This window comes from Anabas testudineus, chromosome 23 (genome assembly GCF_900324465.2).
Source record: "Anabas testudineus chromosome 23, fAnaTes1.2, whole genome shotgun sequence".
NCBI classification, from domain to species: Eukaryota; Metazoa; Chordata; class Actinopteri; order Anabantiformes; family Anabantidae; genus Anabas; species Anabas testudineus.
Genome location: NC_046631.1, coordinates 4,759,741 through 4,775,620, shown reverse-complemented (window position 1 = coordinate 4,775,620; position 15,880 = coordinate 4,759,741). Strand labels below are relative to the sequence as shown.

General features: G+C 39.0%; 1 protein-coding gene across 1 annotated transcript in view; it reads left to right on the top strand.

Annotated features, from left to right (window-relative positions):
- Positions 1-15,880, top strand: part of tbc1d22a (TBC1 domain family, member 22a) — a 100,717-nt gene that overhangs the window by 77,310 nt on the left and 7,527 nt on the right. Inside the window, exon 13 of the mRNA XM_026361597.1 lies at positions 4,406-4,501. Within this exon, the coding sequence (XP_026217382.1) occupies positions 4,406-4,501 (96 nt within the window). The remainder of the gene's footprint in view (positions 1-4,405; positions 4,502-15,880) is intronic.

Genomic DNA, 15,880 nt, shown 5'->3' with positions numbered 1-15,880 from the left:
ATATTTTACACAACCGTGAATCAGTTGGTAGGGCAATTGTCTACAAACCCCAGGGTTGGGGGTTTGATCCTGACTTTATGACGAAATGTCCCTGGACAAGACACTGAACCCGAACCCTTTGGAGCCTGAAGGGGGCAGCCTGTCCTCAGAGAATTTTCCCAGGGGGATTAATAAAGTATCATATATATATATATATATGATATATGATACTATTTATTTATTTATTTTTGTCTGTGTTATGTCCTTATATAAGTTAATAGTTATATACCGACTCAGCACATTATCTTTTGGATTTCAGGGTGACCTGTTTGAAATGGAGTATTGATAATCAAAGAAGTAGAATTCAAACGTACTCCTCAGCATGCTGATAAAATATTTAAAATTCCTGAGGTAGAGCTACTTGTTAATTTAATGTTGCATGGGGTAGAATATCATGCACAGACCATTTGTCTATTCATTTGTTCTTATTATATTAGTGTCATAAAGATGAAAAATAGGCAGGAATTCAGTGAATTAAATGTAGCTATCAAATTGCTATTTAACCCTTAATATATTTTACTTCACTCACAGAGTTGTGCCAGAATCAGGTTATATACAGGGATTTTAGTGCACTTTTATGTGAGTGTGAATAAAACATTTACCTGCCAACTCTATATGGCAGACACTGTATGACAATCCCAGAGCGTAAGTGGCCCCTCTCTTTTTCCTGGTCCCTCTGTGATATTGGTAGACCCTTTGGTCACTCCAAATAATAAGACAGGCTCCAGTAGACAGGACCCTGGTACCACCTTTCATCAATACTTGCTTCTAAAAGATTCCCCTCTGCCCCTCTGTCACACTCTCACTGACATGAGCATCAGTATTTCTCCTTTTTAATGTGTCTCTCTATGGCAGCATGAAAATGTTAGAAATAGCTGATCTTATTATCTTAATTATTTCTTTACATATATACAGTAGACGTATGATTGATTTTTACATACTTGCTTTGTATTTCCATTGGAGTGAACAGTACGTACTCCTCATCTGCACACATGAATAGTTTGTATTCCAGTGTTTTTCTTCCAAATTCAGCACAGACAAACCCATAGCATGGGGGGAATTTAGATTTTATTATTTTTGCCACTTTTCTGCCCTCTGATTAACCTTAGTTCTTGGTAATTTAAAATGTAGCCTAAAGGAAAACAGCACATTGGAAGAGCACACATAGAGACATAAACTGTGCTGAAGTTGATTTTAAATGTATTTAGAGCCATTCCTCTGAAACCCTTCAGGCATTCTTCCCTCTATAGCCTGCTCACTTCCCTTTTAAAAGGATTGCATCAGGAGCTGACTCTTGTCATCAGTCCTTTTTTGTTCTCACTGAGATCTTGTAATTTACAATTCAGAATACTTGTAGTGTTTAAATTCCTCCTGCTGTCACACATCTACACTGTTCTAGTCCTTAGGGATGACCTGCATGCAGCAACACTTGTAACAGTTAATGTCGGCTATTGCCAATCACTACCATGTTCCAACAAATATGAGGAGAACTTTAAAGGTAACACTTGGGTATCATCAGCTCATCATATTCGCGCTGCATAATTGTTACATCACCTTACATCTGCTTGTTTATCATCTTGCATCACCCTGCGCCACCATCACCTTTTCACCTTGTCTGCAGTCGGTTCATCAGAGTATTGAGTTAGTCCCACATCAGGCTGGTTTGTTTTGGAGGGAACGAGACTAGTCAGACAGCCAACACAGCAGTTTAAAGACACTGTGACATTGCAGTACCCCTTCTCACTCTGCATTCCGTATTCACTTTTCCTCCTCTGTTCACCTTTAGCCTCCTACCTCCTCCGTCTCCCATGCACTCCATGTTACTTTTGCCTCCTCTCCCCATTGCCTCCCTATCTGTACCCCCATCCCCCTTTCCCACCCAGTGCTCCTTCCCACTTCTTGCCCTCCCCCACTCTCTCTTTACTTTGATCTGCAGCGCTTGTCAGTCAGACTCTCTTTTCTCTCAGCCAGTATGGCTGCCCTGACACAAGGGGTGTGGAGGACCAAGCATAACAATGGAGGAGCAGAGGTAGAGACAAGTTTGACAGAGTCACCTTGACTCCCATGACAAACTTTATTTTGCAAATCATAATGATGAGAAGGGCTTGAGCTGAAGCACCAGCACTGGATGGGTAGGATAGGAGGAGGAAGAGAGTGTTAGGCTATGAGCTTTTTTGTATACTGAAGTGTGAAAAAGATAAATATTAAATACACACATTTTTATTATGCTCACCAACAGTGTTCCATTTATAGTGTTTAAAAGGCCCATGACTTTGCAATAAAGAAGCATTACTGGAGGGATGTGACTACCTCACTCACATCAGTATAGTGCTGTATGTGTAGGAGTTTTAAATGGTTTGCCATTTACGTTATTGGGTTGTACTAAAATACTGAGCATGTTCTTTCAGCATATTTTTTCATGTGCCTTCTGTCATCTTTCATCTGCCAGCAACACAGAGTCGTATATACCGTTGTTAACAGTAATTCCTGCTGCAGCCAATGGAGGCAATAGAAGTTAATTGTGGACTGCCATGGAAATGATTGGTGGCAAATCAGAATATCAAGGTTACTTGTAAACAGAAGTTGTTTTGATAAAGATAAATCACTTTCTAATTTGAGAGCTATTCCTCACAGCCATATTAAAGAGAATGAGAGGAGAACGTGTGGCAGGCATTTGTTGATGAGACTGAGGGAGGTGACAGATTGCGAGAGCACAGTATAGACGGAAGGGTGAGAGTGTAGAAAGAGAAATGAAGTAGAGTTTCAGAGTTTCACAGTCCCTGAACTCACACTCAGCACTCTGACATACACACACACAGAAAAATTCCTGGAAAGGAAATTAAAGCCGTGCTGAACTTTGGGTACTGATAAACACTGAGTTCCTGTATGCCACGCATATACTCGCTCAACTCTGTTTTTGTGGGTGTGTGTTTGTGCTTACTTGGTTCAGTTTTTTGGACTGGAGATGCAAGGTTAAACCAACAAGCCAGTCACCTGCCAGTTACCAACCTACAATACACTACACATCACTGTTCAAGAACACTTTTTTCTCCCTCCCTCAAATTCTACTTTTCTTTATCCATCTTACCTTCTTTATCTCCCTCTCTCTCTCTCTCACTCTGTCTCACTCACTCACACACACGCTCAGATGGGAAAATTGGTTAAACTGACTGAGAGGTGAAGAGGAAACCCAAACAACAGGAGATATACAGAGGAGCTCTGGGAGGATAAAGCTGTCTACATAGCTCAAATATGAGAAATTATAATGTCATAAAAATGTTTATTTTTACAACATCATCTCTGTGTTCAAATCTGTCTAGGTACTATTAATCTATTTATTTCTTATTTCCTTCCTGGAGGGAAATGAAATTATCACAGCAGAAAGCAGATTCTATAAACTCCTGCAAAGTTATTGCTGGTTGTTATACACAAATGAATATTACAGGGTAAGGAGCAACACTTACTGTTGGTTACAACACCCAGACAAAGTAAAAAGGGTGGTCATTTAAATCCAGCAAATGAGTGCACAAATGTGCTAAACATGACTGGATTATAAGAACATTTGTGCAGCCTTAAGCAGTGCAGTAACTCACTTGACCAAAGAGACGTAAGAGTGTAATAGAATTAGTGAGTTGTAAAATTTATGTCTCTTTGGATGTATTACACTATTGAAGTAGACACATCTGAGAGCACACTTTCCAAATTCTATGAATTTTAGGCTAAATTACCCTGGGATAACTGTACTTATACCAGATTTCATTCAGAAAAGCTCAGTTTTAAGATGCTCTTTGGATATTGTGTCCCCTGCTTTTTAAAGGGTTTACTGTATACTGGCTGTAAGTGATTAAGCCAGTCACATCAAAGGGGCCTTGTAATTATCCTCCCTGTGATAGAGCTATGGAAAAAATGAATAAAGCAGGGAACATCTCATCCTTTGTCTTTCCTCTTCTTCAATTCCCCTGCTCATTGCCCGGTCATAAATAAGGGGAGCAGCTAAATGTAACAAGGGATGAAATAAAATGCTCCACAAAGAAAAGAGGATTTGCATCTTTCTTTGTCTCCCTGCAAATGTAAATTTTCCGAATTGTGGATGAAAAATGTTTCATATTCAGTTTTTTTTTTATTGCCCAGTTTTGTGTGTGAGACAGATAAATGCTTTCAAATATTTATTTAAATAAAATGTGATGTAAAGCTATAGCTGTTTGAACTGTTCTGAACATGCTCCTTTAAAAGCAGTATAACACAGCAGGGATGGTGGTGCCATTTGTTTTATAGCTCTGAAATGTTAAACCTTGTGTAAATCAGCATTTCAACAACAAATCACCACAATCTCTCTCTCTCTCTCTCTCTCTCTCTCACTCGCTAGGCTGAACCAGAGGGCTTCTCCCATTTCCATCTCTACGTCTGTGCCGCCTTCCTTGTGAGGTGGAGGAAAGAGATTCTAGAGGAAAGAGATTTTCAGGTAATGTGCACACAAAACACAGGGGGCGCCGTAAACCTTCCTACTTAGAAGTGGGACACAGACTGACATTGCATACTGTTTAATAAAGGTATACACATACAGCAAAGCATGTTTTCCCACACAGCTGGTGACACTGATGGTGCCATACCATACGAAGCTTTGTACTTATGTATCTAAATTAATCTCAGTAGTCCTGGCTGTGTACAAACAACACGCATTAAAATAGTCCAGCAGGCTGAGTTGTTCATGGCCTACATCCCTCTCCATTACCTCGCCGGTCATTAGCTGTGAGGTTCAAAACTTGTTGTGAGTGCATTAGTAGATGACAGTAGACAGCTGCCAGAAGGTGACTTTGGTTGCCAACTCGCAGTGGGACCTGGCTCCTTAACAGTAGCAACACAGTCTAATATCATCACATACAAACGTCATCTCTGCTCTTTGGCTGCTCTGCTTTCTTTTTTGTGTGCTCAGCTTGTCACTGATCTGTTCTGTTCTGTTCTGTTCTGTAGTTTTCCACTTTCCCCCCAGGTTTTCATCAGTTATTAATCAGTTCTAAATATTTATATATGACCAACAAAGACCATATAACGCTGAGGTTTAGCAAACATCAGCCTAAAATTAGCCTTTTTCAAATTAGCTGTCAACCATGTCATAACATAAATACAGAATGTCATATCAGCATTTGTTGACCTGGCAAATATTGTTAGTATTGTGATTTGCCTGTAATTTATAATTAATTAACTGTCTAGACAGCTGAGAAGTCGTACCCCACCAACCACTGCCTTTTGCATTGAACAAATTGGCACTTCTGTCGTGTTTTACGAATACATTTCCATAAACTCAATCTGAAACTAAAATACCTGCAAACACTGAGCTTGCAGAAATAGTGTTAATCTACTCTACTATGGTGGCCCATCTTTATCCTTCTGTTCCTTGTGCAATGTGTTTGTGTGATTTTGAACTGTTTCAGTATTTACAGTAGACTAGAAAAAACTTTGACTGTGCATTGAATTGCAGTTTGCACACTCTTGAAGTTTAAAGGCAATAACCACACTTCAAAACGGACACAAGCATAAAACCTACCATATCATGATTTTCAAATAAATGAAAGCAAAGCTGCCCTCAAGCGTTGATTTTCTTTAGATAACACTAGAGGGATGATTTCTATACAAGTATGTTTGCAGGGAACAAACAGTATGTCAAAAGGATGGATTTTAGTAGTAGCTTTGTTGTAACATTTAAATAAATGATACTCCCCTGCACTGGCACTTGTTAACAAAGCTTTTTTTTTTTTTAAATGAAACACAAATCATATGTTAACAAATCTGAAAACAGCTGTTTCCCACACTTTGAAAATGGCCCACTAGATCACAGCAGTCCTTCAGAATCTTGCCATTGTGTTGGTTAAAATGACTGTAGTTATATTATTTCTCACTTGAAAATGGAGTGCCTCTTAGACTTTTAGAGGTCCTGCACATCTGAGATTTACTTTAGCTCCGCTGAGATGGCTACATTGAAGAAGAAAAACAATTGAATTACAACTCATACAAGGGTGCTAACATTGCATAATATGTGTTCCTGGCATTGACATTGAAGCACCCCTGCTCCGTCTTTTCTGCGACACCCACCATGTAATAAATCAGTACAAGTCTTCAGAAGCAGCGCTAGTCAGAGCGCTGCGCTTCCAAAGAACCTGTGTTTGAGCTGGACGCCTGCTGATTAAAGCTGATTCACCCACTGAGCGAGACACTGGAGGCTGTCTGAGTTTGAAGATGAGACATCAACTGACTCATCTGTTCTTACTTTCATACTTACCCTCTCTCCCCTTTCCCCTTTTCTCTCACTGAAGTTCTCGCTCAAATAAGATTCAGATTGAACTTAAGGTGGTTGTAGAATTTTGAAATGAATTTCTGCAGCCTTTTGAGCTATGTACACAGAAAAGTTTTGCTAACCTTTGTGTAGCTGCAGTGTATCTACTCTTGCAAAAAATGGTCAAAACAAAAAAAAAAAATGCATTTATTGAAATTGAAATCACTAGGCAGGAATACTGAGAGGGAGAGAGCCTGTGAGGGAGCTGAAATTCATAATTGATTTAGAAGGTTAGTGGAGCTGTCTTTAGGTCAGCTTAATATTTTTTCATGATCAAAATGTGTAAAGCCACAAGTTTTAGAAACTGTCAAAAATAAAAAAAGATCATATCTGGACTTCTAATTTCTTCCCTTTGCTTTTTATGAACACTGATAGCTTGGCTCTAGGGATGACAGTCAGTATGTGACTTATGTCTCAGCAACTATTGAATGGTTCTCTATGACATTTGGTTCATTGCGCCCAGAGGATGAATCCTAATGACTGTGGCAGTACCCTGACTGTTCATGTACCGCCACCAGCAGATCAAAATTCAAAATCAAAACAGATGAGAACAACAATTGCAGCAGACTTTTGTGGTACCCAGCTGATGAATTCTAATGACTTGTGTGATCTCCTGACTTCTTCTGCAGTGCCACAGTGAACAGATTTATCATTTAGAATAAAATGCCTCCACAACTATTGGGCCCAGCATAAAATTTGGTCTGCACATTCTAATCCCCAATTGATGAACTGTAGTGACGTGATGACTTCTGCCCTAGCACAAATTCAACACTGGTTTCTGAACAAGCAAAAAAGACTTTCTAGCGAGCCTCAGCTGTGCTTTGTGCTAGTTGAAGAAATAATAATGTTATCATGCTAATGTGTAAAACTAACACGCTGAACATGTTTTGCTGCTTTTGGAGAAACTTCAAATTATTGAGGAAAAACACTACTCCAGTTTGCACTAAGGCATGTATTCCACAATAGTACTAGACTCCAAGACGCAAAGATGAAATAATGAAGAAACCCGTTGTAGAAGTATAGACTCTGCACAGAGAATGTAAGAAATTTCAAAAACCCACAGACACGTGCACAAAAGCACACACATACTCAAAAGACACAGCCAAATGTCATCCTGGCATTTTCCCCTGCCCAGTATACAGCAAATGAGCTCTCATTGCCTATTAGTTTATGTGTTCATGGGAAGTCTGTTGTCTGTACTTAATGGAACACAGATGTCCAGTGTGTATGTGTGCGTGTGTGTTCATTGTCTGGCTCCGTTTGTCTGTGTCGCAGACTAAATTCAGAATATATTCAGAGTGACTATGTGGAATTGCAGGAACACTTTGTGGATGTTAGTATGAATTTAAATGAATGAAAAACACAAACTATTCTCCAGTTCACAACGTGAATGTTTTTGCACATTTGTTGCAGGTGTTATGACTTTGTGAGAGTTTTCACAAATCAATCCACCAGATACAATTTGCAAAGTATTTTTTCTGACACAGATCAGTCAGTCAGCTGGGAATTGGACGAGAAAAGTAAAGATTTCTTCCCGTCTCAGCTTTAGTGGTTTAATTCCAAGAGATTCCAGCTTCCGATCCACTGAGTCTCAGAGTTCAAGTATAGGCCTGCCAAGTTCTTAAGAGCTGTTCAACTGGATCTTATCTCCACCTGCTTTACCCAGCAACCCTCATGGCATCCTTCTCTTTTCATCACTTCCCTTTCTGTCGCCCCCTTCATTTCTTTTCATACCTGCTAGATGAATCGTTTTCCAATCAGGGTCAGTTATACTTTGTGTTTGATAATTAGTAAATGTAAGCATGCTATTATGCAAAACTGAAATGATAAACATGGTAAATAATATACCTGCTAAGCATACAGTATTGTACCATTGTACTTGTAAGGAAGGTTATAAGGCTTGAAGCACTATTGGTGCTTAGTCCTATTATTACAAAGGGTGATAATAATATTTTTGTATTTGCAAACATGGATTGAATTAATGAAAAAAATAATCAAATGATGTACTTTAACTTATCTGTATAAAGTAATTAACTGGATATACAGGCACTAAAATTATTATTGAAAAAAATCAATACAATGCATGTGTCGGAACACAAGTAAAAACTATGCCTTACCTCTGCTTGCAGCAGTATAATAAGGGGTCTCCAACCTGTTCTCATCAGTCCACTCATTAGTACACAGAAGTGCCGCTCCATATTTCTTCAGGCCTAGAGGCTAACTAGACTTGTAGCAGCTAGTAAGCATAGTACAACATTAAGAGAATGTTGTAGCAATAGTGATGCATTATTGTATTTATTGATTTGTGCTTTGCTGAGTTGAGATGTGTTTTCTCCTGAAATAAGTTCATTACTTATAATCAGTTAATAAAACATGTGTTTCTCCACTTCTCAATACGCAGGAGGTGTAAGCTCGAAAGGTTACAGGTTCAGACTTGCAAATGCATGTGTGCAGATGCAAATGTGAGTTAAAAGAACAAGTTGTTCCTTTGAGGTCTTTTTGTTTAATACACAGAACCCTATAAAACTGCTCAGTCACTGCTGTGTAGTCACTCAGTGTGAGCTAATTGTGTTTAATGTAAAATGTAGAGTGTGAGCACCAGCAGCACATGACAAACTGCTAGCAAGTTGCATGCCTGTGGTCCTGAGAGGGGGCACGACTGACTGATTCACTTTAATAGTTTTAATTAGAAAATGCATGCAGAATGTAATTTAAAAAGGATAATTCATGCATTGTTATCAAACATAGTAAGGAGAGCAAGTGTGAATTTCCTTCAGTGGTTGCGAGGTTGGATTGGTTAAGCCATTAAATGAAAAGCAGGAGGAGTACGGCACTCTCCAAGCAATCTGCCTTCCACCGTTCCACTTCAGCTGGCACACTACTGCTAACTGCAGGTCTGGACTGCATGGATAAGTTAGCACATGTTCACAGACACACATACACCCACTTTTTTACGCACTTGCTGTCACTCAAAGCCACACCTAATAATAAGCGGTTCTCTCTCACACCATACCACACCATTTTATTCACACATTCATGCCGTACCTGTCGCACACATTTACATTTGTACATAGTAATGGATGGGTAGAGAGATGCACAGTCATCACCAGTCCCATTAGTCTACATGCGGACATCAGGGCTACTACGAAACTGCCTCTAAATGACTCTGAAAAACCTCTGCTCTTTGGTTTTCTAAGCTCACATATGCGTGATTGCGATGCTTTACCTGTATCTGAAAAATCTGACAATGTGCAATCTGCATTTGAAAAAGTCCCTCAGGGTTCATGTGCTGCAAATAACCACGTTTTTCAGTGATATTTTTAAATCAAGCAACAACCATGTCCAAAAGCTAGGCATGCAGGTAATTGGGAGTTCTTGTCGGGTATGGGCAGAGTTGTCAACTTATTGAAAGGTAGTGAATTATTGCTGATTTTGTATTTTAGCCATTTTTCAATTTGTTTCTCAAGATTCAGTGTACTAATTTAAGTCCGATCCTTGTACCCATCCTCTCACATTTGTAGTATTTTCTGGTGCTTGAGCAGAGATCTTCCTCTGCCTTTCTTTTAAATCTGTTGAAATAAGACTTGTACTTTTGTCATAAATAATTCAGCACACATGGTAGAACTTATGGTAGAGCTCATATGTTTTGATGCACGCAGTGATGTGCATGCTGCAGAAATATTACATTGCTTTTTTTTTTTTTTTTAGCAGCTACATGCACATACATACTTTCTATGTGCACAAAATATATTGTCAGCATGTGGTATACCTGCTTCTCTATTGTACTGTATTGTTTTCTTATAATACTCATTAATACATGAGTACACATACAGTAATATGCCCTAAACATTCTCTATTAATCAGAAGTCATTTACACTATGAAATAGCAATAAACAGGTTAACAGTGTAACAGCTCTTCTAATGCATACAATTTCTTTTGATTTGCTCAAGGATGTTTTAATGTCAAAGGTCAAGCAGAACTAATCTACAGACTCACAAGGACAAGCTCACATTTGTGTCCATTCACAAACAAAATTCAAACGGGTTATTTGTCACCACGGATTTCATGGCCATAAGTGTAACCTCTTGGTCACGGCCATCTAATACTGTTTCCCTGAGATTTCATTAGTAAGTGTTGCTGAATAGCCTCCGTCATGAGGATCCCCATCCTGATTGTTAATGTGAGGCCGAGCGTTTATGTAAATGCAAAGCTATTAGTTCTGTGTAAATGGAATCTCACTGTCACTGCACATTTTTTCCCCAATCCATGGAGGGAAGCTGTAGTGAGGAAAGTAAGTGAGAGGTGAAGGAGGGAGACAAAGATTTGTTTTCACTTTAATTAATGGTGTGTGAAAAACTGTGGACCTTTTGGAAATGTCAGCGTCTGTCCTCAGATCAGTTACGTGTGGAGAACGCTCTGGGTTAGGCAGCCTTGGCAATAAAGAAAAGGAGGGCACTCCAGAGGAACCAGAGTGTTTGGGAAATGTCAGCACTACTTCAATCACTGTGACTGGGAGCTCAGCTTTGTTTAGGAATTTTTTTGTGTGTGTATTAAAATCACTGTAAAAGATGAAAAGTTAAAATTTTAGCAAGCAAAGTTATCGGTCTCCATGTGCTGGATATTTTGCACGTGTCCTAATTTCAGTAATTGTAGCATCTGCACACAATGTACTAGAGTCAAATCCATATAGATCATACAATAATATGTATGGGGAAAAAACGGAGAACATCCCAGCATAGTCTGACATGTGCCCAGTTGTGATGTGTTTAGGTCAAAATAAGGTAAAATGAGGACATGCAATTAACTTACTTTGGTTCTTGAACGATGTCAGTAGAAATATGTTCGTGTTATGCACATAGTGTAAGTGTTCATTTGATTGTCTGACCTTCAGTCTGACTATAATTGCACCTCACTGGCACTATTTTCCACTGCACTAATGATCTTTTCTTTTCCATTTAGAACACTGCTATTACCTGTCTGTGGCTTTTACATAGCCTGATGTTTATAATTTCCCCTCTTCCTGTTCGTTGTCCTGATTAGGGCACCATTTTCACTTGGTGACACATTTCCCAAAGATCTCTTATTAAAGTTTATTTTTGGAAAAACAAATCTGAAATCCATTCGGTCTAATTATCAGAACAAAGTGCGTTCCTGTCACAACGCCAGGACAAATGCTTGAAAATTGGAACTCTCACTATTTAATCAGGACATCTGGTCACTCTAGATGTTTTACTGTGCCAACACAAATGCTGCAGAATATTGTAAATAGTGTTGTCTATATATTCCCATACTGCAAAAACATCATTCTTAATATTGTAATGCATTCTATGTGCATGTCTATTCTTTTATTTTATTATAATGATAATATGATTTGTAATAGAACTTGTTATACAAGTTAAGCCAAGCTTGTATAAGATATATGCAGACATATAGGACTGCAGAAGTTGTGAAAGTATATTTTAAAATTGATTTGACAACTACTAAAGGTGACATTTGGAAAATAATGATTTGTAAAGATTTGTTTCTCAACTACCATGTGCATGTTTGTTCTCATATACAGTATAGAGTCTCTGATGTGATTCTACACTGAGATCATTACGATCACTATAATGTCCTGTAAAGAGCTGGGACCCTCCCCTGATTAATGCTATACCTTTCACCCATTTATCATGAGAAGACCACCTCTTTTTCCCCTAGACATTACTTCCCAATCTTGGCTTGTATCAAGCAGATCCTCTCCAGGCTTTGCAGTTTCTCTGATGGATGGCACTGTAGTCTGTAGTGTTGAAAGTGAGGCAAGGCCACCCCCAGTAAACAAGTTTTAATAATCACCCCGCTGATTGAGTGCCGTGCCTGATGTGGCATATGAATCTATTTGTGCCAAAGCAAGGGGAGAAAATAGGAAAAAAAAGATTCGGAAACAGAAGGCTTAATGTGGTAGAAGTAATTATGTAGCCTTCCACCCCGTCTTGTCTTTTATTCAGTGACATCCTTCTCTCATTGCTCTCCTTCCACTTACACACACTCCATCACTGACAGCTAAAGCATGTTTAAGGCTAACTTGTGTGGGTCTGTTTGCTGAATTATTACGGTGTACAATTTTGATGACCAAAGCTTCTTGAAAAGTTGGTAGTGATCAGTCATGGTATGGCATTGGGTAGACATAAAGTGTGTGTGCTTTTGTGCACAAACACGGTTGTATATTAGGTGTTCTGGGTTTTGTTATTGCTCTGTTGATCAATGCATAAAGATACTGTTGCCAGTAGTCTCTTAAAGGCATTTATCAACTCAAAACAATTCAATGAGGTGAGTAGCTTGCTGTCCGAGTGTCATTACTGACATTATCATTGTCTGAGGCAAATAAAGAGTCTGAGTTTTATGGCTTTTTTTGCCAGATAAGATAAAAGAATAACACAAGTTGCTCTGTCAGCCCATAAGCCACCAGCAAACACCCAACCCAGCTCACCCCCCCCAACTCAGTTAAGACACAAAAATGCCAAATAAACAGCAATATCGACCCACTTGTAAAGAATAAACAGACTACCGCAGCAGGAGGAGAGGGAGGAATAGATTCTTTTTAAAGAAAAGAGAGATTTGAGGAATGGGTTGGGTCACGAACTGAGACGTAAATATTAAATTTTAGATTTAAATTCCCTCATATGCAGTCAAAGTATGAATCCAGGCATTTCTGCTCCTAGGTTTTTTCAGGGATTGTGGACTCTTGATTATAATGGCATTAACCTTTCTGAATTGGTGAAGGCTGTAGTCAAACTGTTAGGAATTCGTTTTTCTTAAATAGAATTTAGCATGTTTCATATTCACAGTTTTATGGCACAGTGGACAACATGGTATTCTGCAAGCATAGATTACCAGTATACATTTATTTCAGTGGATTGTATTATATACTTCTAAATAGTTTTCCACGTTTGAAACGGTGCAAAGTTTATGAACTTGTCAAACTGGTAAAAAAAAAAGCCCATTGAGTGTGAACACAAACACGTCCAGATTCTTTTTCTCATAGAGGAATATCCATTTTGTCTCATATTCCCTCGTTTTAATTAAAACCATTAAAGCAAATCTTTCTATAAGGTGTCAGTAGAGGTTGGACTACCCAAATGATAACCTCAACACTTACACCCACGCTTATGGTTTCATGCTTACTGAAAGCTTTCAGCCAATCTGTCATCGATTCTCTCATACTTTAATATCATTCACACTCCCACAATATTTAAATTACCCAAGGTTCTACTCACATCCCACATCTCCTTATCTTTTCCTTTTGTGAAGAACATATCAGGACTTTGCAAATTAGTTTTCTTGCCACAAACATAGACTTATACTGAGCTGTTGCACATTGAACAAGTCAGAAACTGTCAAAAAAGAAAATTGTCCAGATTTCTGTAGGTAGTTTTCAGGGTTATGTGACATTTCCAAATAAATGCATTCACTCGATGAGCAAATCAATACAACTTTCATATTTGGTGATAAATATAAAGCTCCAGCATGCAGCCACTTAGCTTAACTTAGCCTAAACACTGGAAGTAAAGGAAAACAGCTTGCCTGGTTTTCACAGAATCTATGAACTAGAAATTATAGTTCACTAATTAACATTAACTGTTTGCTGTTAATTCATGCGAAAAATCTAACTGTGAAAATGGGAAGTTTTGCTTTATCAGGGTTTGTGCCTGTGATGTGAATCAGTGAGCTTTACAGGTGGATGTATGTGGATTTTCTGACCTATGGACAGAGCTATACTACTGCTTTATTTAGTTTCTATGTAAAGCTAAGCTAACTGGCTGTAGTGTCTTATCTCCAAACATGAGTTATAATAATATATTTTTTTTCAAACTCTGAGCAAGTATTTGTTTAAACCACTGGAACAGTCTGGTCTTGTTCTGGAAACTGCGTGCAAACCAATTTGATCATCTCTGCTGTGTGTTGATTGTCACACAGAATCTATTAAAAACAATTTCCTTAACATGTTCATTTGGCAACAGAAATACCACATTATTCATAGAACAGCATCACAACCAATCTGTATTAATCGGCTGGGCTTTTTACCATCCAACCTTTTCACAGCAGAACTTGGCTGTTCTATCCTCTCTTACCTCCACATACTACAGGGCCCCACTCCTACATTAGCACCCACTGTTTGCCAGAGTGCCCATTTTGTGTAATTATATGAACTACAGCAAGCTAATGGCCCCGACAGAGCAGCGCCTAGGCCCATTACACCTCAGGGTGCTACAAAATACCATTACCACCACCACCACCAGCAGCAGCCCAGAGTGTTTGTGTTCTTAGGTGACAATCTGTGTGTGTGCAGCAGCGTGTGTACATGTAGATGTGTTGGTTGAAGGAGGTTGGAGGTGGAATGATGTGTCAAAGAAATATAACAGTTACTACAGACAATTTGCCATTTTTAGCTACAAATACTTGTACACGAGTACTTGTGAGCACCACACCAGTTACCCCCACCCACCCATTAATTTCTCCAGGGCTTTAGCTGTTCTCTGCTGGGAGATGCAGTCAACACCAGAGGAAACGCAGCAAGGCACCTTGCACAACTTGGGGCATTCATTGTACTCACTTCATGTAGCACCACCTCATTCTGCCAGCAAACAGGCTATTTGGTTCTCAGGCAGAGTGGGCTTTAATTGTGTGTTTTATCTTTGTGTGTAGGTGTGTGTGTGCGTGCGCGCGCTTCGCAGCAGAAGCAGTACTACCTCCGTCAGTGTGTTAATTGTATCTAAAATAATATTTCTCTCTGACTCAATTTGAAGCTTAACTTGTTCAATGTTAAATATCAGTCTAAATTTAAAGTTTTGCTATTTACAGAGTGATCAGCACCACTGCCACTATAAATATTCCAAACATGTGCAGCTTTATAAATGTGAAGTAGAGGATAGACTGTATTAAATCAGCTCACCTTGGCCAGATGCAGGTTAAAACAATATGTATGGACACGGTGAATACATTTCAGTAGTCTGTGGCCTCGGTTCTCTGTGTAACCGCTCTCTTTTTAAAGAAAAAGTCTTAGAACTGACTTTATTGACAATCTACTTTCCCCTCTGTATCAATAGCCATTAACTACTTTAAGCCTTGCCAAGCGTAGGAAATGGAGAGCTAATTGCCTTTTTTTGTAGCATACTGTATACAGTAATGGTGAATCAATGTGTTTGTTAGTATTGTGGGATAAATGGATATTCATGCCTGAATATCCACAAGCACCCCCACACACAACAAGAGGACCGGCACACACACACTCTTATCTTATTTTTCTGTGCACTGATTGTAACACAGACACATACTGTAATAAAAATGCATAAATTAACTGCACTTCCCCTACAACACATTTTATAGACTGCACAGATTTCCCTTCCCTCTCTGCAAATGTACACACTCATTCACACAGACACTCATGGTCTCTCAGCATGGAGTGTTGCCACCTGTGTGGAGAGGAGTGAGAGCAGCATTCCCCCCTGACAGCGAGATGTATGCAATTAAAC